At 47.9% G+C, this 24,171-nt stretch overlaps 1 protein-coding gene across 3 annotated transcripts in view; it reads right to left on the bottom strand.

The window, feature by feature from the left end:
* The window catches only part of NUP214 (nucleoporin 214), a 1,006,718-nt gene that overhangs the window by 547,547 nt on the left and 435,000 nt on the right, over nt 1-24,171 (bottom strand). For all 3 annotated transcript variants that reach the window (XM_069609281.1, XM_069609279.1, XM_069609280.1), the window contains exon 22: nt 6,008-6,265. In XM_069609281.1, coding sequence (XP_069465382.1) covers nt 6,008-6,265 — 258 coding nt within the window. The remainder of the gene's footprint in view (nt 1-6,007; nt 6,266-24,171) is intronic.

Here is a 24,171-nt window from a genome sequence, read left to right as displayed (position 1 = left end):
TGGTGGGAAGCTGGTATCAAGACAAGCTAACCCGCACCTGGTTGTTCAGTCCGCGTGCTGCTCATGTAGGTGTAAAATTATTGACGGGGGTTAGAAGCCAACCAATTGTAGAGGACCACATAGTTGGGGATCCTATAGTTTGGGTAGCCAATGAGACGTCGTACATTTAGTGACGTTCATAGTGGCCATTTTGAAGGGAGGGCTTCGTTGCCCCACCTGATGTTAAATATCCAATTATCTCTCTCCGTTACTATATACAGATATAACACCTATGCTTAGTTATCCACTTAGACCCAATCCCACTTCCACATAGGTTTTAGAAGTTTGCCACGCAGGATGACGTTGGTAATGATGCAGGTCAGCACGTCAGCTATGACCAATTTAGGGTTTAGGAACCCAGCTTTTTTATGAAATGATTGAGAGTCGAGTATCGAGCGATTGCTGATGTTCGTTGTACTCCCTGTTTTAGTTACTTGCATTAAAAAACAGACACACTTTTGCCAAGCTATTTGTGTCGTCTGAATTTTTGATCTTTGATGTTTGATTAAAATCTGCATCCCCATCCATCCCCATCCATCCCCAGGGTATTGCTACTCATCTTAAAAAGGGCTGAAGTCTCCAGTTCACTTGGTAGCAGAGATTGATCGTTAGATAAGATACCATCGGCCGTCGACATAAGTAACTTTAGGGTCTCAGCAATATCGCACAACCTTTGCCATTCGGCCGACAGGACGTGAAGCTCCCTGTAGATCGTGGTTAGAATTGGACAGAAATCTTGCAAGAAGGGTGTGACGGGACCCCTATTTTAATATAGGAACCCCTCCCACATCTACGCAAAGCAGATTGGAAAGCAGCTCGAAGAGGCGGTAACTAAGGCGGTGATCACGAGGGTCCGAAGACAAAAACATGCAAACGGTGAGTGAATAAGACCAAAGAGAGTAGCAAAAGGGATGCATGCATAGTAATAACAGAGTAACAGAGGGAAGTGGGATAAAATATAATGCAAGAGTAAGAGCGTAATATAAATGTATATGGGAAAAAGATATTGACTTGAGTGTTGTTAAGTAATAGATGAGGAAAATAGTCGTGAGGTGTGGCCACGCTAGGAGGACACGCCCTGTTCCTAGACTTTAAAGCGTGCTAGCAGAAGCTTTAATTCAGAGCCCTCCTTTACGAGGGACATATAGAAGATGAGATTAGTTTAAAGACGTTCTTAGAGGAATTGGCTTAAGTTCCAATCGGAACAAGCATTTAGAGTCCTAAGAAAGGATCGTGAGGTGCACGTATATGTGGCCGGTCAAGTCTGTCTGTTTTGTTTTATGTGGTTGTAAATTGTGGTGACGTCGCAGTTGAAAAAAGAAATGTTTTAAGTAATAGAGAAACGTGAAGTTAAGACATGAAAAGTGATTATTTTAAGATTAAACTTTGATGGTTGTTTTTAGCAAGATTAAAGTAAAAAATATAAAAATGTATATAAATAATTGCATTGTGACGGGATTGGAGTTTGTGACGATTGGTGCTCACTCATAAGTGTATGATGATTGTAACATAAAATTGAAAACTGTAACTAAAGCATAAGCGAAGTGGTAATAAAAAGAGAAGTAAAAGTTAGAAATGGAAGTTACGCCATTAGTGCATCTTTGCAAACAGCTACCAAAGCACGCATTTAAACTTTAACAGTACAGTGCAGAATGGGTTAAAAGTACCGCAGACAAAATGTTTGTGCCGTGGCCCAAGTCGGGTCATTATCGAGAAAATTTCTACCGCATATGACGACATATTTGCATGCCGCGTACACAGGAAAAAAGTTAGAAAAGCACCTAGCAAGTCTAGAACTTTGGAAAATGTATGAACACGAGAAGGAGGAGGAGCCTCGTTTAGATTGGATACTCAATATATGCAAAGAGGGGGGTGAAGAGCCTTCTGCTCCGCCCAGCCAGTCCAAAACGAAAGATGAGATTAAGAAAGACTAAGGATTATACCCATTAAGAGAACTTAAAGCAGCAATGGGATATAGCAATCCGTCATACGAGTCACCTACGCAAAGTAGTGAAGAGGGCCCAGAGAAAGACACTGAGAAAGATATCACCTCCAAAGTCCTGAGGGACAAGGAGATACGCAACAAGGAGACAAGTGATCAAGCAAGCACATCTCTAGAGATAAGGAGAGGAATAAAGAGATGGAAGGGAGATAAGGATAAAACCGATGAGATAGCGCTCGTACAGAACGAATGGAGGTCAGATTTGACTTAAACTCGATGGTAAAAGCATTGAAGATGTAAGATAAGGGACATCAAGATTACTCCTGCAGTAGATGAGATGAGAATGAGTTTGGAACATCGCAGTTCCCCTCGTTAGAAAAAGGGAGGAGCCAGGCCACAGTATATACCATGGCCAGAGATGGACAGAGAAAACTAGTTGATGACGTATGGACACGGGCAGGTTACCCTTGAGGCTTGGGGGAAGTCTATACCTGTATTTTATCATATATTATGCCAAGGGCTGCCAGAGTAGGTGCAGAAACAGCTCAAGAAATTAGTGGGTATAGAAGCAAAACCATGGTCAGAAATTCAGTTAACCATTGCACATTATTGCAGATTCCTGCAAAATAAGAATCGCAAAAAAGACGATGCACGTAAAGGTAAAGCAGCAAAGTTAGTTCAGAAAAAGTTATCCAAGTATGCCATTGAAGGGGCAAAGTTAACTAACGTGGGCGGATCAAACCCGCAGCAAGCAGTGCCTATGCCGCAAGTAAATAACCAAAAACAGTTTTGTCAGACAAATTATTGATATGCTCGAAGAGGATATCGATGAAGAGGATGGCAAGGTAATCAAGGGTATTGGCAGAATAATCAGGGAGGTTTTCAGAATGGGCAGCAAGGGTTTCAGAATATGCAAAATGGTAAGCAAAACATGTAATATGGGCAGATGGGGAGACAACCGCTTGTATGTTGGACATGTGGAATGGCAGGGCACATAGCTTGTATGCGTAGAAGCAAGGGATGGTACAGAATGCTCAGTTTTCAAGACAGGGAATGCCAAATCCACCTGCATATTTGCAGCAAAGCGGAAATGGAGTTGCGCAAGATCAAACAGGGCAGCAGCAAGCGCAGAGAGTGCAGCAATGCTTGCAACCACAGCAAGCGACCGGTAATCAACTGCAAGGACAATCGTAGCAATCTCCTATGCAAACTTCAGCAGAACACAAACACAGAGCAACCTATGATGAGTAGAATAGGAGGTGTCACTGTTGATAGAGGAAATCCATTTATGAGTGATGGAGTGAGGCTGTACCCACAATAGGACAGCTCACTGGGAGACCTGGTGTGTTCAGTCCTATCCATTACGCCGAATCCTCATGAGGAGCCAAGGATAGACGTAATTACAGGCGGCAAAGCTTACTCCTCCTTAGTGGATACGGGTGCAACACGCTAGTGTATACGTGACGGCAAATTTGTTATGTCTGGCGATGCGATGAATACTGAGGGCTTTACAGGAGCAACGAGTCGTGTTCCTTTTACAAAAGAATTACCAGTCTCCATACGAGAGTGATGTGAAGGTGCCACTGCTTTATTCAAGGCAAACACCTGTCAACATATTAGGACGAGATTTGATGATGAAAATGAATAGGCATTTACAGACAATGGTATAGTATGCTCAACACCGGGAATGCATTATTTCAACGTGGGCAAAATGATTAGGGCATACGCAGGACAAATGTCACCTAGAGCAATACCGCTTGAACCTGAGGTGTTCCATTATGGAATACGCATTCTGTTAACATGGATGCCAGGTCTAGTAGGCAGAACAATGAGAATACCAGATGAGTTTCTATTTAGACCACAGATACCTATGGCTGAGGAAGAGGGGCAAATTTCCCATTAGCTATAGAGGCAGCTATAATTCGAGGAAATATGGCTTTGCTTGATGCAACTGATAAGGGTAGACGATGGAGCACAATTGAGGAAGGCTGTAGAGTGACTGACGTCACTGATGAAAATTTGTTTGGAGATGACAGATCTGACGATTTTGTGATATTTGAAATGTGCATCACGTATTGGGTCAAAGCGATTAAGGGAGAGGTCCCGCAGGGAATGATGCTAGCAAAGAAGAGTCCTGAATATTTTGATGAAGATATGGCAAAAGTGCCAATTTCATTATGGACCACTGGCCCCTATGATGTAGGTTTATTGAAAGGAGTTGGGGAAGTGAAGATTAAATTGAAACCAGGAGCATCAAAGCAGAAACGCACGCACTATACCCAATATATTACCTTGCACAGCTTTTATACTGTGCAATCTCCAACACAGTGGTTTTATAGTGCAAGGATTGTCCGAAGTGTGGTGCATTGTTCACCTGCTAGGGGTGAGCAAAGCATATGGAAACGGGCAAGGATTGTAGTGTGCTTTGGCCTTTAAAACCTTGGATCTTCAACTAGGAAGACATCGGTCGTTTAGTAGGAGAAATTGTGATTAACATCCTTCAGCCATATATCAACAGCTCCACAGAACTCTTCTAACCATTCAATGCATCACTGCCCAGCTGCACCTCTCCCCTGGACACACGGATCAATACCCACATTCCACCTGCCCCTTACAATGCCACACAGACAGTCCAGGCACAAACACTACATCACCTCCATGCAAAGGCCCTGCAAACACTCCTGTTGTAGGATACCCCGAGTACTCCACACCAAATACACTGCGCTCACCTCTCCCTGCAATACCAATTAACTTCACCGTCATTAAGACTTCCCTCGCCTATATTTTAGTGGCCTCCAACTCACCGCCTGTTCTCTACTTTAAAGTTGCAAACTAATGTGCCGCAGTCTACAGACCAGACAAATCTAAACTTGGAAATGGTGACTTCAGTGCATGTGGGAAAGGAGTGTGAAACAATGTAAGGTTAGGTATCTTCCAACGGATTTCTCTCCTCATTTTGGGTCCTGCTCCCTCACCAAGATACCACACCCAAAAAACCTTCCGCGCTGCCATTTTACACATTTTAGTGGGAATTATCCCAGCAAACGTTTCTGGTTTAACAAAAGCATATAGTCAAATGTTTTCAGCACAGATGACATCTTTTGCCGTAGAGGTTTAGGGCAATTTGAGTTAATCTCACATTAATCACAGATTTTGACTGAATTATGGAGGAACGTTTCCCCAATGCCATCCCTTAGCACACCAGAGGCCTAGCAAAGTCCCCTGCAAAGAACAGATCTCACAGTAAACTGAGCATTCCTGTATCTACGTAAAAAGTAATGACAGTTCTATTTCCCACATTCTTAATTTTGGGGAATATAAAAGTACTGCTTAGTATTTGGACCCATCCTGGCTTGTCACAAAACATTTCCGGTGCCTTTCAAATCTATTTAAATGAGGAAAACTATACCTGTATCTACTCGGAGAAGCTCATCACTGTCTTAAGCGGGGGCAGGCCACACACTGCTACACAGAATTCAAATGTTTGTCCGGGCCTGAACGGCTGCCGGCAGCAAGTTCAAGGCACTGCACTCAGCATAACTATGCATCATTACTCCTTGTGGTCATCTAGATGTTTGGACTTCAACTCCCATGGGCCCGAACTAGCATAGGCAATGTTGAAGAATGGGAGTTGTGGTGCAAACCATCTGGAGGGTTGCATAATGAGTGTAACCATGCCAGTGCAGACAATTCCAACCGTGAACAGGAAAGTGTCCTCTTTGCTAACTCCCAAACTAGCTACAGAGCATGGGCAGTAAGGGGTCAATCAGGGTTCAGAGTATATACCATCAGGCACAATGCTCACTCAGTTCACCATTTTTGGTCTGGCATTTCAACACGCTGCGTGCTGCAGAGCTCAGCCACTGCAAAGCAGCATATACACGGGATATAAAAACATACAGAACGTGGATTACACAGATGCTCTGCCCCTCACCCTCAAGCTCCTCATGTTGCCTAGGGTTCTGCCGTGAGGTTTCAATTTACAGACAGGGTAATTCCAATCAGATACACCCACAACCTACTTACCCTGCTGCATGGTGGGAGCTATTCCCAGTTGATGTTTCCCAAAAACAGGTGACTGGGAGACCAGGCCTGGCTGGACAGAGGGGGTACGAACAACCGGTGCGTGCCGTGGTATGCGGATAGGTGCAACTTCTTCCTGTTGTTCCTCCTCCACTTGGACTTCCTCTGGATCTGCAGCCTGTGAGATGGAGGATGTGGAACTAGCCTCGTCAAAGTCTTCGTAAAACCTCGGGGACAGGAAAGCCGAGCGGGATAGATTGGCTTAAAAAAAGAAGAAAAAAAAAAAAGATCAATAAATGACGCACCTGAACCAGTTTAACATGAGGCATGAATGCTTCAACCCAACCTGATCATATGCACCCTTCATCAACTCCCCCCAGAGCACAGCGGCGTATGCCCTTCCAGCTTCTTGTACAGAATAAGATGGCATCCATCCTACTGTACACACTTTAAGAACAAGTCACCCGATCCACTGTGCACATAGATTTAAGCTTCAATCCTTGCCACTACTCACAGTGATTCAGCTCCCCTGCACTGCACCACACCTCCCGCAGCCCTCCCCACCCCCTACGGCTCCCCCTACCAAACTAGCTTCTATTATAAACAGATTCAGACTTCTATAAGATAGCTGGGAATCCTTAGCCACTGCACAGGTGCATCTGTGTTTCATGTGCCACCTAACCATTGGCGCCAGCCAGATGCAGGACGTATTCAGTTCCAGGAGCATAAGAAACCACCGTACGGATGCACTGGGTCTGTGCTGGAAGTGGGAGAACGAATCCTTTAGGGCCAGAATGGGCTCTGGTAGCTCTGTAGACTGCAGGGCATTTTATTTATGTTGATTTTCAAGGGAGCTAACAAAGTAAGAGAGTACCATAGAGGCGCAGTTGAATACCATGTGGCTTCGAACGGCCTCGACTTCAGTTAAATCTAGTGGCGCTCAATGGATTTTCACTTTTAAGTAAACATTATATTACTTATGCGAGCAGAGAGACTTCAGATACCACATTACTTATGGCAAAAATGTGCCCTGGTGGAGGAAAGTATTTCAAATTCAGCAACTCTTTGATGAACTGCAGACTAAGACAGAAGCGTCCCCTGCATGGTTAACATTCAGCAAAAGATCTAGGGTGCGCTGGATGCCCAAGAATGGAGACGTGTACTTGGGAAACTTCTAGGGTGGAGGCTCAAAAAAGGGAATCATCAATTAACCCTGTCTCTCCATCTGCTGCTAGTGCCTCCCTGACTTGGGTTCATAGTTAATGCTGTTCTGGCCGAAGAGCGTACGCAAATAAATCGGATACACTTGGGGAGCAGATGCCAAATGTATTCATGAAAATAAGAATCCTGCAGGTACATTGCAGACCATCTACCCCTTTTGCTGCAGTATACTTAGGACATATGGCCAAAGTGACAACTGTTTTAATGCTCCATTGGAAGACGACACTTAAATGGTCGACAACCCAGAATGGTGCAGAGGCCTGCCATTCACTTATCTACTTGGAAAACTGTGCAATAAAACACCATTGACACAGCTGCAAGGGGAACGAGACCATCCGTGAAAGGGAAGGGGGTATGTGATGCAAGAGCATCCCCACAGACAAGGGTACTCCATAAAAATAGACAAATACTCACAACAAAAAAATGGAAACAGACAAGTAGGACCTTGTGTCCCTACTCTCACCCAAACGGCTCCATGGATATGTTTGGACCAGTAGTGCGCGTAATACCACAGGAAGAAACTACTATTATTACTGCCTAATTGCAAGAAGGGATACATTACAGTAATGGAATTTCTGATGCTTGTATCTGCTTAGATTTACATGCCATGCATAGGCCGATATCTAGTGGAAGCTGCAGAGTATTACAGTTGTTTTCGAAACTCAAAATGGGACGTCGACCGGGAGTGCCAGTAATACTATCCCTAGTGTGACGTCTACTGTACCCATTGAGGTCCCTCAGATTGTTTGTTTCTGACATGAGGTTGTATGAGGTGTAGCGCGAGTATAGGTGTAGTAAGGACCAAGTTACTTACCTGTAACTGTTCTCCAGCATGGGTCAGGCATGGATTCACATGCTCATGAATATTCCCAGTCATCAGGCTGGGAATCCTCGGTAAATAAAAATTAAAAAAATCAGTTTCACTTCTGAACTGTCTTCCTCCTAATAACCAATTACTGAGCTCTGGGTCATACTGCCCCCAGCCAATGATTGCCCTCTACCTAAGCCTCTACTCTGGCAGCCATCTTCAGATTTGGTAGCATCTAAAGTGGCAGTAGTACCAAGAGAACAGCTGCAGAGGGGTAGGCGGGAGGGTTCGCATGTGAATCCTTGCCAGACCGATGCTGGAGAACAATAGTTACAGCATGTAACTTGTTCCTTCTCCAGCATGGAGTCTGGCATGGATTCACATGATAATGAATAAAGAATACATAGCAGTACACACATGCACAACCACGGGAGGAGGAAAGGCTCAGCATAAGCAACTCTTACCTCCTCACCAGGCTCACCTTCAAGTGAAGAGGTTGCGCAACACTGCTTGGCTGACTCTGGACTCCTCCCTGGAATCCCTGTCGTCGCAGTAGAATCTCGTGAAGGTGTGTGTCGACCTCCACGTAGCAGCCCTGCAGATGTCCAGCAGGGGCACACCAGACAGGAACACTATAGTTGCAGCGATCGCTCTGGTCGAATGGGCTCTCGGACGGCCAGGCAATGGTCGGTTTGCCAACCGGTGTGAATGGGTGATGCAGCCGGAGAAACACCTGGAAATTGAAGCCTTGGAGAGGGCCTTCCCATGGTTCACAAGACCAAAGTTCACAAAAAGTTGCGACGTCTTCCAGAAACACAAAGGAGTCGGGGGGGAAAAATACAGGCAAAACCAACGGCTCATTTAGATGAAAGTCGACGGCACCTTGGGTATGAAGAGGGGTGCATCTGCTGCACCACCCTCGTCTCGTGGAAAGTCAATTAAGGTGGTATACAGGAGAGGGCCTGGATCTCTCCGACTCGTCGTGCGGAGGTGATGGCCATGAGAAAAGCAGTTTTCCATGATATAAACTTTAGTGGTGCAGAATGCATAGGCTCGAAGGGAGGTCCCATGAGCCTAGTAAGCTTCCCTTGAACCACGAAGCGCAGAAACTTGCGGTGTCCCTTGTGAATGGGGATATGGAAGTACGCATCCTCCAAGTCCAGCGACGACAGAAGTCCCCTTCTCCCAGCTGTCCGAGCACGTGCTGAAGCATGACCATCTGGAATTTCTGGGACTTTATGTATTTGTTTAGCCGACGGAGATCGTGGATGGGCCTCTAGCCTCCAGTCGTCTTTTTCACGAGGAAGTACCCAGAGTACATTCCAGAGACCCAGAGCCTCTTTGGGACGAGCTCTATCGCGCCTTTTCTTAACATGGCCCGCACCTCCAGCAGCAGCTGAGGGACGTGGTTTTCCTGCCGGGCCACCAGTGGTATTCAGGGACACTTCAGTTGAAATTCCAGGTAGTGTCCCTGGGCGAGAGCATCCAGCACCAAACGGTTGTCAGTGGAGATGGTCTTCCACACGCTCATGAAGTTCGCCAGCCGGCCTCCCACCGGGATGCACAGCTGGGGGCCCGACGCCACGGTCGGTTCAATCCTGCTTGGACATTGGAGGGCCGCCTTGGGGACCTTGGTGACGATAAGGTCTTCCTCCGAAGGGCTTGGAGCAGCCCCTGTTGGTGTCCTGGGCGGAATAGCGGGGGGTTGGCGGTAACTAGCGGAGCCCCCACCAAAACCCTTGGAGGAGCCTTGGGACTTGCCACCCGAGGCCCAAAAGGATAGCTGTTATACTCACCTGGTCTCTGCAGAGGCGTTGGGGCATGGTTGCAGCCCTCACGGGGGTGAGGTCGCTCGGGTCCGACTTCGCCCTCTGTGCTTATGTGGTGACTGCTGGTAATAGGTGATGCTGCTTGTGACTGCTCCTGCGTGGAGAATAGGGGGTGTGAGTATGCCAGCTTGTGCGCCTGATCCCCTTACAGACCCCTTCTCCCAAACCGTGGTACCCGTGGGATGCGCTGTCCCTGGAAAGCTCAACTGTTGATTAGTTTTGGCGAGCACTCCGTCCTGCTGCTTCTGGCAGGGGCGCTTGTATGATCTGGACCGAGTTCCTTCACTGGTCCCTTGCACGTGGTAGTCCAGTCCTGCTGTGACTAAGCCACTATACTTCAGGTAAGTGTTCATGTTTGCCTTTTCTTTCCTCGTCTGTTTTAGTTGTATTGTAAAGGTTGCTGTCTTGTATTGCTGTCCGTTCCACTTTTGATGTTTGCTCTTTTGCTTTCTTCCCTTGCAGGTGATGTTGCCGGCCCGGCAGAAGCTGCGGAGCTCGAGGCGGCAGCCGGAGGGAATGAGGAACGAAGCTGCAACGGTACAGTAGCTGGTAAGTTGTTAAGTAGGGGGCGCGCAGGGTCCAAATGCACCGCAGCCCTAGGACAGATGTTCTAACCTGGTCTTTCTTTCTTCTTCACTGGGTCCGAGTTCGTGGATGCGGAGTGCAGCGCTGCGGCGTCAGGATCAAGATCACTGGATGTCAGGAGATGAGTCTGCAGATGAAGCGATGAAGCACTGGTTTCCTGGAGGCGAGTATGCAGGAGAACGCCCGGTTTCAAAAAGTAAACTAGTCAACGCGCCGGTGAGCACCACGTTGCACGCAAGTGCACAGTAATGCGAAGTACCGGCCTTAAGAATGGAGCAGTTTATAAAGCTGAGCTTCTGAAGCCACGGCCACCAGGTTCAGCCTGCCTGCCACACCCGATGAGTCAGCACATGAGGATGTTATCTGGAATAAAGGTTTTCAGCTCCGGGAAGGTTCTTGTAAAATAAAAGCACTCCTGCACTGAAATAAAGTGATCCTGCTCACATCTCAAAATGAGCCAGTGCCCCTGTGTTATGGGTCCCAAAGGGACGTAAGTGAGTCAAGTGACCCATTGCCCCCATCACTAGATGGTGTGGTTTTTGTGTTCTGGGGCCTGTGGCCATGACATCGGCCTCCGCTGTTGAAGAGTGACCAAAGCCTGCGCTGTCTCCGTATCAGTCTTTATGGCTTGTAGAGAATCATCTACAGCCTTCCAGAACAAATTGTCCCCGTCGAAGGGCATGTCCAACACCTTCGACTGAATGTCCTGAGGAAAGTTTGTGGCCTTGAGCCAGCCACGACGAAGGCAAACGCTGTTGCCCATTTGGCGGAATCCCGCATCGACAATGTCCGTGGCCAACGTGATGGCGTGGTCCGACACCACCTCGCCTTCCTGCAGAATTTCCAGCGCTTCCGACCTCTTGTCATCGGGGAGGAAGTCTAGGATGGGAGCGATCTTGAACCACAGCTCCCGGTTGTAGCGTGCTACGATGGCGAAGGCGGCCTTGATGGTCGTCACCGCAGAATAGATGGCCCGTCATCCCATGGCATCTAACTTCTTGCCCTCGCTATCCGGAGGGGTGAAGGCTGCCAAGGAAGAAGCGCCCGAGGACTTCTTCTTGGCCGCCGCTGACACCAGAGTCCGGAGATGGTTGGGCCCACAAACACTTGGGCGCAGAGTCTGGCACCCTGTACTTCTTCTCAAGGCGATCCCTCTTCACCAGGGCAGTAGAAGGGTTCATCATGAGAGACAAATCTAGGTCCCAAATGTCATCCAGGAGCGGGACCCAGCGGATGGTCTTTCTCTTCGCGGCATTGATATAAGAATCCCTTGGAACGAGCCTATCTCGTCCAGCGGTGAAGATCTGGGGGGTGGAGACGGAAGGTCCCTAAAACCTGCAGTCGTCCGCGCCCGTCGCTGTGTCCGGTTCCATGTCATCCCTCGGGTGGGAGGTTTGGGGGGGGAATGGGAGAGTGGGGGGACTGGGGCGAAGGGTGAAGGGTGAACTCTTCTTCTTGGCCGGAGGCTCCCCCATTGCCAGGAGGTCTGCCGTCGCCGTGGGAGGGGCCGCCGTCGCGATAGGCATCCTTGTCTGTATCTCAGAGACCAGCGTATGCAGTTCTGATAGAATGTCCACCGAGAGGTCTCTAGGAGGTAGCTGAGGTGGGGGTGGCAGCTGAGGTGTAGGCGGAATAGGCCGATGGGGCACCGGTTGGGAGCCCCAGCCCTCGTCGCCCTGCTGCTCTTCCTCGCCGGTGTCCTCGCTGTCGTTACCTTCGACGGCGCGCTTGTCGTAGGGCCTGCTTCCCACGTTTTCCTCCTCCAGGATGGCTTGCAGACCAGTGAGCTCCTCCTCACAGGAGACATCCGTACCCGGATCACTGCAAGAGGAGAAGGCCTCGGGGAGATGAGTCATCTGCTTCTCCTGGGTTTTCTCTATGGGCTGGCACACAGCCTCCCTCCTGGGAGGAAGGGACATCCTCGGTTTAGGGGTTGCGACCTGCAAAGCCGTCTCAGCGGCCTTCGCAAGTAATGCCGCCACCCCTTCGATGGAAGGCTGGGCTTTCACTGGATGCACCTGGGTTTCACGGCCAGAGCCACGGCCAGAGCCTTGGCCCGCTTGGCCTTCTGCTTAGGGGAAGGGTCTGAGCCCCAATCCCCCCCCTTGGCATTCTCCGGCAGGACGGATTTGGGCTTCTCCTCGAGTTTGGCCGGATAATCCGACTTCCACTTGGCCGATGTCCTGAATGTGGAATGTGGACTGGTGACGGAGGCAGGAGACGTGGATCACGCACCCGGTGGCAGTGGACTCGCGTGATTTAGCCTTTTGTTGGACACCCGCGGGAGGGCCACCCTCAAAGGTCTTCGAAGCCTGCTCGTTCATCTTGGAGCTTTGAGAGGCATGATGCTGGGACCCACCCAGAGCAGGGGTCTTGGCCTGAAGCCACTCGTTCAGCCACCTGTGCCGATCCTTCATTATGCGAGGGGCTATCTCCTGGCAAAACGCACAATCCTCCTCCTTGTGCGTCGGGTACAGGCAGTAGAGGTACTCGGAATGCTTGTCATCCAAAAAGACATTCCGCAAGCGGCAGCTGGAGCAAATCCTCAACAGGGGTGCCAAATCCTTTTCCTGCAACTTAGGTCCACGGAGCGTAGGCCCAAGAATCTGCTGGAAGCCTCCACGAAGAAAGTCGACAAAATCTGCCCTTGAGGGGCACTGAAGAATCTGAAAAACAGGTTCCCATTAATCGGAAGGATGATCGATGGAGCACAAGGCCCGATTGACCGAAAAATAGAATAATACTCTTTCAAACAAGCGCAAAACGCAGTAAAAGCCAGAGAGCTACACACGAGGACTCCCAACACTTGAACGTGCAGTAAAACTCTGAAGATGGCTGCCAGAGAAAGGGCTTAGGTAGAGGGCAGTCATTGGCTGGGGCAGTATGACCCAGAGCTCAGGGATTGGTTGTTAGGAGAAAGACAGTTCAGAAGTGAAACAAACTGATTTGTTTTTCTTTACCGAGGATTCCCAGCCTGCGACTGGGAATATTCATGAGCATGTGAATCCATGCCAGACCCAATGCTGGAGAAAGCAGATTATACATCAGATAAAGCCCAGAAAATATCTATGCACCTTTCACTCCAGGGGAGGAAGGGTGAGCGCATGTGAATCTAGGCAGATACAAGAATCAGAAATACGATTACAGTAAGTAATGTATCCCTTCTGAGGCTTGTGGAATCTGCTTAGATCACATGCTATGCATAAATTAGCAAGCAGTGTTTGGAGAAGGTGGTTGGCTATGAGATGGTACAGCGGCAAGTAGATGTTTTAGCACAGCTTGTCCCACCTGGGAATCTGCTTTAGAGTGAGTGTCAATGGAGTAGTGCCGAGTAAAAGTGTGGACAGAGCTCCATGTAGCTGCTTGGCAAATGGCATCCAACTGGACGTTTGCGATAAAAGCCAAGGTAGCTCCTGTAACCCTGGTGGAGTAAGCCCTTGGTGAGAAGACAGCGTCTTGCTTGATAGAGAGCAGCAGAGCTGTATGCATCCAACTATACATCTGGAGATGGCATTTTTGGAAAAGCGGTCTGCTTCCCTGCCTGGAGGTATGGAGACAAACAGTTGGTCTGTTTTCCTTAGCGGTCTGGTCTTGTTTACATAGTAAAGGACCGCCCTCCTTACATCCAGTGTGGAGCTTTTTCTCAGCTGAGCTTGTTGGACTTTGGAAGAAAGCTGGTAGTTCGATGGCCTGTTTGGAACTTTGAAATGAACTTTGATGAAAACGTAGGTTGTGTTCTTAATACCAATTTGTCTTTGTGGATAACAAAGAAAGGGTTTTGCACTCACAAAGCTTGCTGTTCACCGACTCACCTTATGGAGGTGTTAGCGACCAGGAAAGCCGTTCTATATGCAAGGTGTTTAAGATGTTTGATTTATGCAAAGGCTCAAAGGGAGGTTCATGAGCTTTGCAAGTACTACATTGAGGTCCCAGTCTGGCGGTGGGTTTGAAATAGGAGGGTGGAGTCTTTTTACTCCCTCCATGAATGCCTTAATGACCAGGATTTTCCACCAAGACCCCTTACTTTGAGAAGTGGTGTATGCGGATAGAGCCGCTAGGTGAACTTTGAGTTAAATACTACCCCTCAGTCTAGTAAGTGAAGCATGTAATGAAGAATGTGTGATGGAGTACATTCTATTGGGTTTGTTTTGACTGGCACCAAATTACAAATCTCTTCCACTTGTTAAAATAACAGTGTCTATTGTTTGGTTTATGTGCCTCTTTGAGGATTTCCATACACCTTTGAAAAAGATTTAGATATTCTATGACTTCAGGAGACAAGCTGCCAAGTTCATAGAGACTGAGGTTGAGGGTGTAACGTTGTTCCCCCTTGCTGTGTGAGCATGTTGAATGGGCACAGGAGTTTGATCGGGTTGTACATCGCCAGTTTGCGCAGATGTGTATACCAAGGTTGTCACCCCCATAGGAGCAACTAGGAGTAATGTCATTTGTTCCTTGTGAATCTTGTTCACGACTTTGTTCATTAGGGGAGTTGGGGGAAAAGTGTAGGCAAATTTCCCTGACTAGCTCATCCGCAGGGCATTCCCCTTGGAGTCGTGTTGGGGAAACCTGGACGCAAAGGCTGGGCATGGTTTGTTTTCTCTTGCTGCGAACGAGTCTAGCGAGGTTTAGCCCCACTGTGTGAAAATGTAATCTACGATATTTTTGTCGAGATGCCACTCATGCTCTTCTGGTAGAAGATCTCTGCTTAGTGAGTCCGCCAGAGTATTGAGTTTCCCTAGAACATGTTGTGATGTTCGGAACATGCCTCGCTTGAGGGTCCATTTCCATATTTTCCTGTGCTAGCCTGGACAGATTTGGAGAATGTGCGCCACCCCTACTCGTTTATATAAAACATCGCAGTGGTGCTGTCTGTGAAAATTTGTACTGATTGGTTTGTCAGTTGTGCTTCGAAGGCTTGTATCACTTTGAGCACTGCTAGAAGTGCCAGCAGGTTGATGTGGTTGTGAGCTGTGATTTGAGTCCACAGACCATGTGCTGTGAGATGAAGGTGATGGGCGCTCCACCTGGTTAGAGATGCGGCTGTTGCGACAACCGCTTGTACCACCGCGTCGTGCAAGGGGTTTCTCCTTCAACAGATTCTCCTTTGTCCACCAGCATAGAGCTTGTACTAGGGTTGGCGAAACAACCACTAAATCGTCATACTGACCGCTTGCCTGAGACCACTGTTCGCCAACCACTCTTGCATTGAGCGCATACGCAATCGTGCGTGTGGGACCAGGTAAATGCATGATGCCATCATCCCGAGCAAGGGCATTGCTTTGCGTGCGGTTATCTGGCCACCGGCTAGATACTGCGGTATTTGCAACAGTATGTTCTGTACTCTTTCCTCTGATGGAAAGACCAGACCCTCTTCTGTTTTTATGACGGCTCCTAAGAACTGTTTGGTCTCGTTTGGTACAAGGCTTGACTTTTTCTCGTTGATTGAGAAACCCAATTGGAGAAGTAGATTAATCGTTCTTTGGGTATTTTGCTTGCAGATTTTGGGATTCTCCTCTGATCAGCCAGTCAGTCATTCAGGTAAGGGTACACTGGGATTGCCTCCCTGCGTAGATGTGCCGCCACCACCGCCAGTACCTTGGTTAATACCCTTAGAGCAGATGCTATGCCGAAGGGTAGCATCTTGAATTGGTAGTGCTGGTTTGCTATCTTGAAACGCAAGAATCTTCTGCGCGCTGGGAACATTGAAATATGAAAGTATGCATCTTTCATATACAAGGTTGCCATGTAGTCCCCCCGCTTTAGCAGTGGGATTACTTCCTGTAGCGTTGTCATGCAGAATTTCTGTGGCTTGACATAGGTGTTTGCAGGGTGCAGATCTAAGACACGGCGCATTTTTTTTTTTTTTTAAAAAAGAACAAGTACATTGCATAGATACCCTTGTTTACCTGGTTCACCAGGACGACTTCTACTGTGTCCTTTAAGAGCAGCGCTGTCACCACTTCCAATAGGATGCGCTGTTCTTCTTTGGAGGTGGTCCTTTGTCTTGGTGGATGGTTGGCAGGTTGCTGTAGAAGTTAGATACAATAACCGCCCACCACGGTTGAAAGCACCCACTTCTCTGAGGCGATTCCCTCCCATAAGTGGTTAAAGTATGATATGCGGCCTCCTACTGGAGTGGCATGGGAGGGAAAATGTAGCTGGTGGTCATTGTTTGGGGGGGTGTTCTACCCCTGCCGCGAGATCTTCTCTGGCCCCTTTGAAAACTTTGCAAGGACTGCCCCTATGGTGAGCCCCAGGACGAGCTCTGACCCTGGTTGTACCCTGACCTCTGTCGTGAGTTTTGCCCCCTAAAGCGGCAGAAATTATAATCACCTCTTTGTCCGAAGGGCTTATTAGTAAATTGCCCTAGGAACTTTAAGGTATCATACTCTTCTTTGGCGCTCTTGAGGGAGTCTTCCACTGCCCTGCCTAACACGTTTCGCTCTATGGGCATATTAAGAAGAGTGGCCCGAGTCGAGCTTAAACCCAGACTAGCGTAGCCATGTCTCGCATTTGATTAACGTGCTCAATTTTCACTGCATTATCTGCTGCATCTAGGTTATTCTTCAGGATGCAGTTTGCGACGGCTTTCCCTTATAAAATGGAGACAGACAGTTGTGACTTAAGGGGCTCTGGGGCTGAAGCTATCTGTTCGGCCAACTCATCCCACTTATGGCAGTTGCAGCTTGCTAGTAGGGTAGCGTTATTGAAATTCTCGCCTGGCAGGCTGCCGAAGAGGCTACTTTCCTACCAAAAGTATAGATCTTCTTATTTCCTTTCTCCGGGGGGTGCGTCTGAAGAGGCTAGAGGTATTCCCGCTCTCTTTCTAGTGGTTGTACCCACTAAGGAATCTGGTTTTAACTGTCCTCTGATGTAAAGGGGGTCTGAGGGAGCTGGCAAGACTTTCAATGCACGGGTTTACAGCCTGTGTTAAATGTGGAGTTACTAGACGAGGTTGAATTCGCCTCTGTACAGGTTGGAGAATTGGAATGAATTGGGTAGCAGACTATCTCCCAAAATGTTTTCAACACAGTCCTTGTCTACCTGGTCTCCTGTGAATCCATCTTAAAATTTGTATTTGATTGTCGACCGGCGAGTCTGCCACCGGTGGGTCTGAGTGATCCGGCGACTGTATGACAGACATCCTCGTCGTCCAACTGCTCTACATCCCCCATGTCCCCTTGTTCTTCAGTGTCAGTGTAGGGTCCAGAGTCCTGGAAGTCCTGTGTGGAGTCATAAAAAGCAAGCTGCTCTAGGTCCTGCTGAGGGGTGGGTGCTTGTGTGGGGTCCGTTCAGGCTCTCTTGGTGGGGTGCTCTGTAACTGCGGCCCCACTAGCTGGTCCCTGGGTGTTAGGGAGAGTTCTCTCTTTAGGCTGAATTTCCTAACCTAGTGAGTCCCCCATCAGCTTTGCTGGATTTCTGGAGTTTGTTTTTTTCTCCTGCCAAGAGTGAGACTCTTTTTCTCCCACTCTTGGACATGATTTATGGTGTTCCTTTGACTGTTGATGTGTTTTATGGGCTTTGGGGTCCTTTACTCCATAGGGTCTCATGTGTTTTTACCTTGTGTGTTACACAGCACCCTCCGTGCAGTAACACAGGGGTGTCATAGTGACACCCCACCATAGACTCCATACCCTGGGACTGACGACTGTCTCCCAGGGCATGTAAAGTCACCATTGGCTTTACTAGTCCCAAATTATGAACAGAAACCAGTACAAACCATCATAGTGTGGACGTACTGGTCGGGGCAATTCGATTGCCCCGGGGTCTGTTAGTTGAGGGGGCACGTCTCCGTCCCCCCGATCGAGTTTTGGCTGGTGGCAGTGGAAACTACTTTTTATATATCCCTATGGGATTTTCCCATTGTTCGAGGCTACCAACTTTAATTATTTAATTCTCATAGCCTCGAACATACCGCCGGTTTATTTAATATTAATTCGCCGGTTGGTATTTTTTGCCAGGACTCGATTCTAAAATGGTGTTTGTGTTCTCGTCTGTGACTCCAACCCAAGTCGAGCCCTTTGTTCCACTTTTTGGCGGGCTTCTCCACAGAAGCCTCCAAAAGTGGTGCCACTCTGTCTGGGTACCACAGGGGATGTGGGAGGGGGTTTAGGCACCCTGGACTGAGTTACCTTGGTAACTCAAGTCGCACTCTTGTGTGATTGGCCCAAGTGGTTAGCCAGCCGGCTCACCACTTAGCATGTTTGACAGCTAGGCTGAGTGAATGGGGGTGTGCTGCATAAAAGCAGGGCTTTGGGGACTGGAACTTCAAAAGTCGCCACAGGACCTGAGAATCCGACGAGGGAGAAGCTGAGCCGACCTACCACGACGACACCACCGGTGGAGCCCTGCGGAACCGACTCACCACTTCCCGACGACAGAGAAGATCTCCCGGCTGGAGAGGCTTCTTCCCCTGACTGGTGGGCACAACCAGTTTACCTTCTTCTCTTCGCACCCCAGACCGTCTCGTGGTTGAATTGCCCGTGCCAAGCACCCCGGCAACCGGATAGCCACTTACCACTGGACCGCGAATGAAAGGACCGCTCCCTTTACCTCAGAACTCCGCGGCTGGTTTCTTCCCTGGCAGTGCAACGGACTCCTGTCTTCCTTCCCGACGAGATCCTCTCTTCCCCCGGACGAAGCACCGACTTGCATCCGCTGCCAGGAACAACTGCCCCCGCTGGAGTATTCTCACCACTTTAAGGTACCGTGTCCGCCAGGCCTCCCTTTCTAAAGATTGCTACAAGGTAATAATAACCCCTTAACCTTCTGGACTGGGCTGGCCGCCATGACCCTCTAACGGGTCCCTTTCTTGTGGGCCAACACTTTTTGAACCTTTGCAAGACTCTTGTGCACTTCAACCGTGTGACCTTGGACACATTTCGTTCTGATCCTCTTAAAGTGGATCCGGCCTATTGAACTCTAACTTCACGGTTTTACTTGCCTTCCTCTCTTGCTTTGATCTTACAAAAGTGTTGGGATCTGCTTCATATTATTCTCTGCTTTTCTCTCCCTTTTAAAACAAATTATTAGAGTGCCATCTACGTTAAGCGCTCACCGCTGTCTGAAAATAAGTGGGGCTTTACTTAAGACTTGTCTAATATTCTTCTAAGGGAGTGTGTATCTTTTAGTGACCATGTTTTTGAATTGCTTACTATTAGTGCCTGTGTGTTTTTCTAGATGTGGTTTTAAATAAATAATTATATCTCTTTTACACCAAGTTCTGGTCAGTGTTTACTTGTTCTACTATGTTCTTTTGACCTATTGTGAATACTCTGTATACTGCCTAACTCTTCTTGAGGGAAGTCTGACTGCTCAGTCACAGCTACCAAGTGAATCTGTGTGGTACAGACTGCTACCAAGTGGGTTTACTGCCAAACACCTGTAGTCTTAAATCTTTTGCAGTGGTCCCAGAGGGAACTGCACAGGTTTCTGCCTAACACTGGGTGGAGTGCCCTGAAGGTTTACTAAAGCCTTTGGGTGGTTATCAAATAAATTGGCTAGTGAAGACAGACATCCATCTCAGGAGCTTATCAATTTCCTCTGCAGACCAGTGGGATGAACTTGGAATACTTGCTGGGGCAGGAGGGGTGGGTTTTGACCCAGGTGCACATTTTTTAGTGTGTCTCATAGCCCTGAAACGGTCCCCTCCCCCTGGGTTAAAGTCTCTAAACTAGAAACCTCTTTTTGTGTCCGAGGACTTGTGGTTTTTTGACGTCCGACCTCTTAGTAACGTGTCCGGGATGTGTTTTTTTTATGAGTTCAGTCATTTTCGTGCTCTGTGTGGTCTTCGCAGGGGCCTTCGTCGTGTCTTTCGAATGACGTTTATCGAGATATGTGTGGGCCGTCAACACGCCTTTCGATCCTCGGTCGTCGGCGTGTGTGGACTTAGGTTGTGGACTCGGCGTCAGAACCGAACTTGCCTGTCGATTTCGAAGGCCCTTTCGCGAGGCGTTGGTCGACTTTTGGCCGTGAGATGTGTGTTTGGTGTGGTGTTGGTTTGTGCCAGTGCCGCAGGGTGTCGTCCCTGCAGCTGAGCCGCCGCCTGTCTGATGGGGTCAGGGATTTGCACGCGGGCATCCGACGGATCCTTTTCGCCCTCTGTCACTATAGACGTCGATGCTGCCGTCACTGGAGGCACCCGCAACGTCCATGGCAACTTAGGCCTGCATGGCGTGGTGGGCCCAGCACTTTGTCTTGCGGTCCTTAAGATTATTGGGCTTAAAGACCTTGCAAGATTTGCAGTGGCCCTCGTTATGGTCCCTTGGAAGACAAAGATTGGACACCCAGTGCAAATCTTTGCAGGGAAATTTACGGTTGCAGGATGGGCAAAGTGTAAATGCTGTATTCTCCATTGTGTATGGGGAAGGCAGCCTGGCGAATTAAGGGGGTGGAGAAGGGAATATGCATTCTCATAGGGAGACTGAGAAATGAACCACCGCTCACTATCCCTATTGTGAGGGCAGAGGCCTGGTGAGGCCTTCGAGGCCGTCTGAAAAGTTTGTCGAGACGAGTTGGATCAGTCGTCTATGAAAATAGTCCTCGAAGCCGTCACCGAAGGTCTTACAGGGGAACCGCCAACAAAAGGACAGTAAGAACATACTAAAAATGTATTATTTTTCTGAGTAATGGCGATAGACGGAAGGAACTCTGCTTTGAGTGACCGACAATGATGGTGGAAAAAAAAAACTATCTGAGGGACCTAGACGCGTGAAGCACCATGGGTACAGTAGACGTCACACTAGGGATAGTATTAAAGGCACTCCCTGTCGACGTCCCTTTGTGGTTTGAAAACAACAACTGTAATACTCTGTAGTGTCCACTAGATGTCGGCCTATGCACAGCATGTGATCTAAGCAGATTCCACAACCCTCAGAAATGTGTATATTTTATTGCGTGTAAATAATTAGGCACAAAGAAAATTATCACAAAACAATTTCACTTTTCCAGTTAATGTTTTACTAGCTTATAAAAAATAAAAAAAACTTACTGGGAATTGGACTTACATTTTTCCTCCCTAAAAAATCATTGTATTCCCAACTTAAAAAAATAGGGAGTAGAATACTCCCACTTCAAAATCTAGAGCACGGTGCATGAGGGATCAAAAAGCCTGGGCCTAACATTGGGAACCCAGCAGTCTGTCTGATTTGTATTCATCTGTCCAAGTGGAAGGAGTAAAATGCCCCCAAACGTGTTCAATGCTGTACCCCATGTTTGCTGCCCTGATAGCAGATATCAAATGGAGTCAAAAAGTTCACCTGCCCTGGTAGAACAGCAGCGACATCTGTGGTCTCCCATGCGACCTCTAAAAAAAAAAAAAAGATTTTTTTTTTTTTTTTTAATGCAAGCTCCTGGTCTGTGGTGGCTCTTTACTTCTGGAGTGAATGGCTTTCTTGTTCGGGCGCCTTAAAAAAATAAGAAAAATAAGAACAGGAGTGCCATAAGTCTAACACTTGTTCAGCACTGACCCTAAATAAGAAAGAATAGGAATACCAAATAATGTGTCTTTCTGGAATTTTATACAATAATTGCTAGACTCATTAAAGGTTTATTGCAGGCACACTTCAGGGGGGTGAGTCACTGATTTAGTCTGTTCTTAAACGCCTCAACTCAGCCTTTCATCCTTCTGAGGTCGATAAATGGGTACCAACACAGGTTGGGTGATATTGGGTGCATATTTTTTCTATATAAAGCATAAGTGCTATACAATAACATTATTATTTGGGCATGAACGTCTGCTTGCATTCACAGTAATTTGGTAATATGGGCCTATACACACTGATCTTAACGATACATATGGCATTCCATTCTTGTATGAAATGTACATCACATTATAGTGATATCGTAACCATATTTTTCGTAGTGTACAATGCTATGTGATGCCACTTCCTGTTTTGTCAACGGGCGAAAGGTTGTGTTCCATCGCTTCCCGCGATATCACTTCAGGTTGGGGTCAAATGACATCACTTCCTGTGATGTCATCAGGGGGTCAAGGGTCATGTGATGTCACTTCCGCTACCCTTGCCATTTTGGTGAAATGACGTCCCTGGTGTTCTGTGCAGGTAGGAAGCAGTCTCGTTTTTGCTATGCATCTTTTGTTTGGTCCTCTTTCTTCAGCAAGGTAGCACTTTCTCTTTCTTCAATAACCAAGGTTTCAACTCTTTTTCTGAGCCCTGCAGACTGAGCCACTGCATTTGTTGATCGCTTTCCTTGAGTTAGTCAGTGGGAATGTTAGGGAGAATTCTCAGACATTTGCCGATTCACTTCTACCTTAGAGACCCCCAGCTCTTTTTGCTGGACTTTAGGACTTAATTCCTATCCTGGAGAGTGTGAGGCCTTTTTCCCACTCTTTCATGTATTTTTCATTGATTTGAAGACTGTTTCTTTTGACTTTGGAGTCTGACAAACTCCATAGGCATCATCTTTTACATTGTGGCACACATCACCTTTAGTGTAGTGACACTGGGAAGTCTCTCAGATTCCCCAAAGGTTTAAATGCCTTCTCTTGGTTAAACTGTTTCCAAGAGCAGTGAATTGAAATTGACTTTACTTACATTTGTAACTTTCTAGACCCAGCACACACTATCTTACAATAGGGTGATGGAGGGGTTACTTACTATCCCCTTTGTCTAGTTTCTCACGTAAAATGTTTGTTATCCTTTTTCCAATTAATGGCTGGTGGCAGTGGTTTACTTTTTCCTACCATTGTGTGTATCTACTGCGGGCTGCAATTGCTGCTGCAGTAAAGCACCCATGGGTGCCCATTTTATCAAAATGGGCCCTAACTGGCCACCATCTACAGGCCTCCTGGCCAGGTTGGCCTCTTCCTCTCTAAATGGGCAGACCTCTCCTCTTCTCTCCTTGCCTCAATTTCTCCTTCCCGCAGATCTCAACATCCACCTGGATGCTTCTAATCCCTCCTATGGGCTTTTCCACAGCTTGTGCGACACTATCTTTCCATTCTCCCATTTGGCCCGACATACTTTGGATGTTCTCATTACCACAGGCATCCCTCTCACCATTCCTCTCTTGGACTGACCATTTTCCACTCTCATCTGAAACTATCCCTCAGGCAACGCTCGCCCCTCTAGCCTCCCCATGCCACCCCCAGCACTGCCACTGCCCCCCCCGCTGCCCCAGCACTGCCACCTACCTTCTCGGTCATTCGGCCCATGAAGCGTGCGTCAGTAGATGCCTTTGCATCAATTCTCTGCTCCTCCTACTCCAGCGGCTCACTCACACCCTGATACAGCCCTTTCTAATCTGCATCTTTCTATTTCCAACACCCTAGAACATCCTTGCCCCGGTAATGAGAATCCCGCTGAAGCCTACCTGCAAGTGCAACTCTTGGTAGGATTCCGACCTCGCCATCCTGAAAAGCAAGTGCAGGGTGGCTGAGAGGAAGTGGAAGGCTTGGGGCGATCTGACAAACTGGCCTGCCACCTGCTCCAAAGGCAATACAGACTGTCCTGTCCAAGAAGGAACAAGTTACTTACCTGCAACTGTTGTTCTCCAGCATGGGTCTGGCACGGATTCACATGCTCATGAATATTCGCCGTCATCAGGCTGGGAATCCTCAGTAAAGAAAAAATCTGTTTCAGTTTCGTTTCGGAACTGTCTTTCTACTAGTAACCAATCACTGGTCTCTGGGTCATACTGCTCCCAGCCAATGACTGCCCTCTACCTAAGCCCCTCCTCTGGCAGCCATCTTCAGATTTGGT

The sequence above is a fragment of the Ambystoma mexicanum genome, chromosome 8, assembly GCF_040938575.1.
Source record: "Ambystoma mexicanum isolate Mex_15411 chromosome 8, UKY_AmexF1_1, whole genome shotgun sequence".
NCBI lineage: Eukaryota > Metazoa > Chordata > Amphibia > Caudata > Ambystomatidae > Ambystoma > Ambystoma mexicanum.
This window is presented reverse-complemented; position numbering and strand designations above follow the sequence as displayed.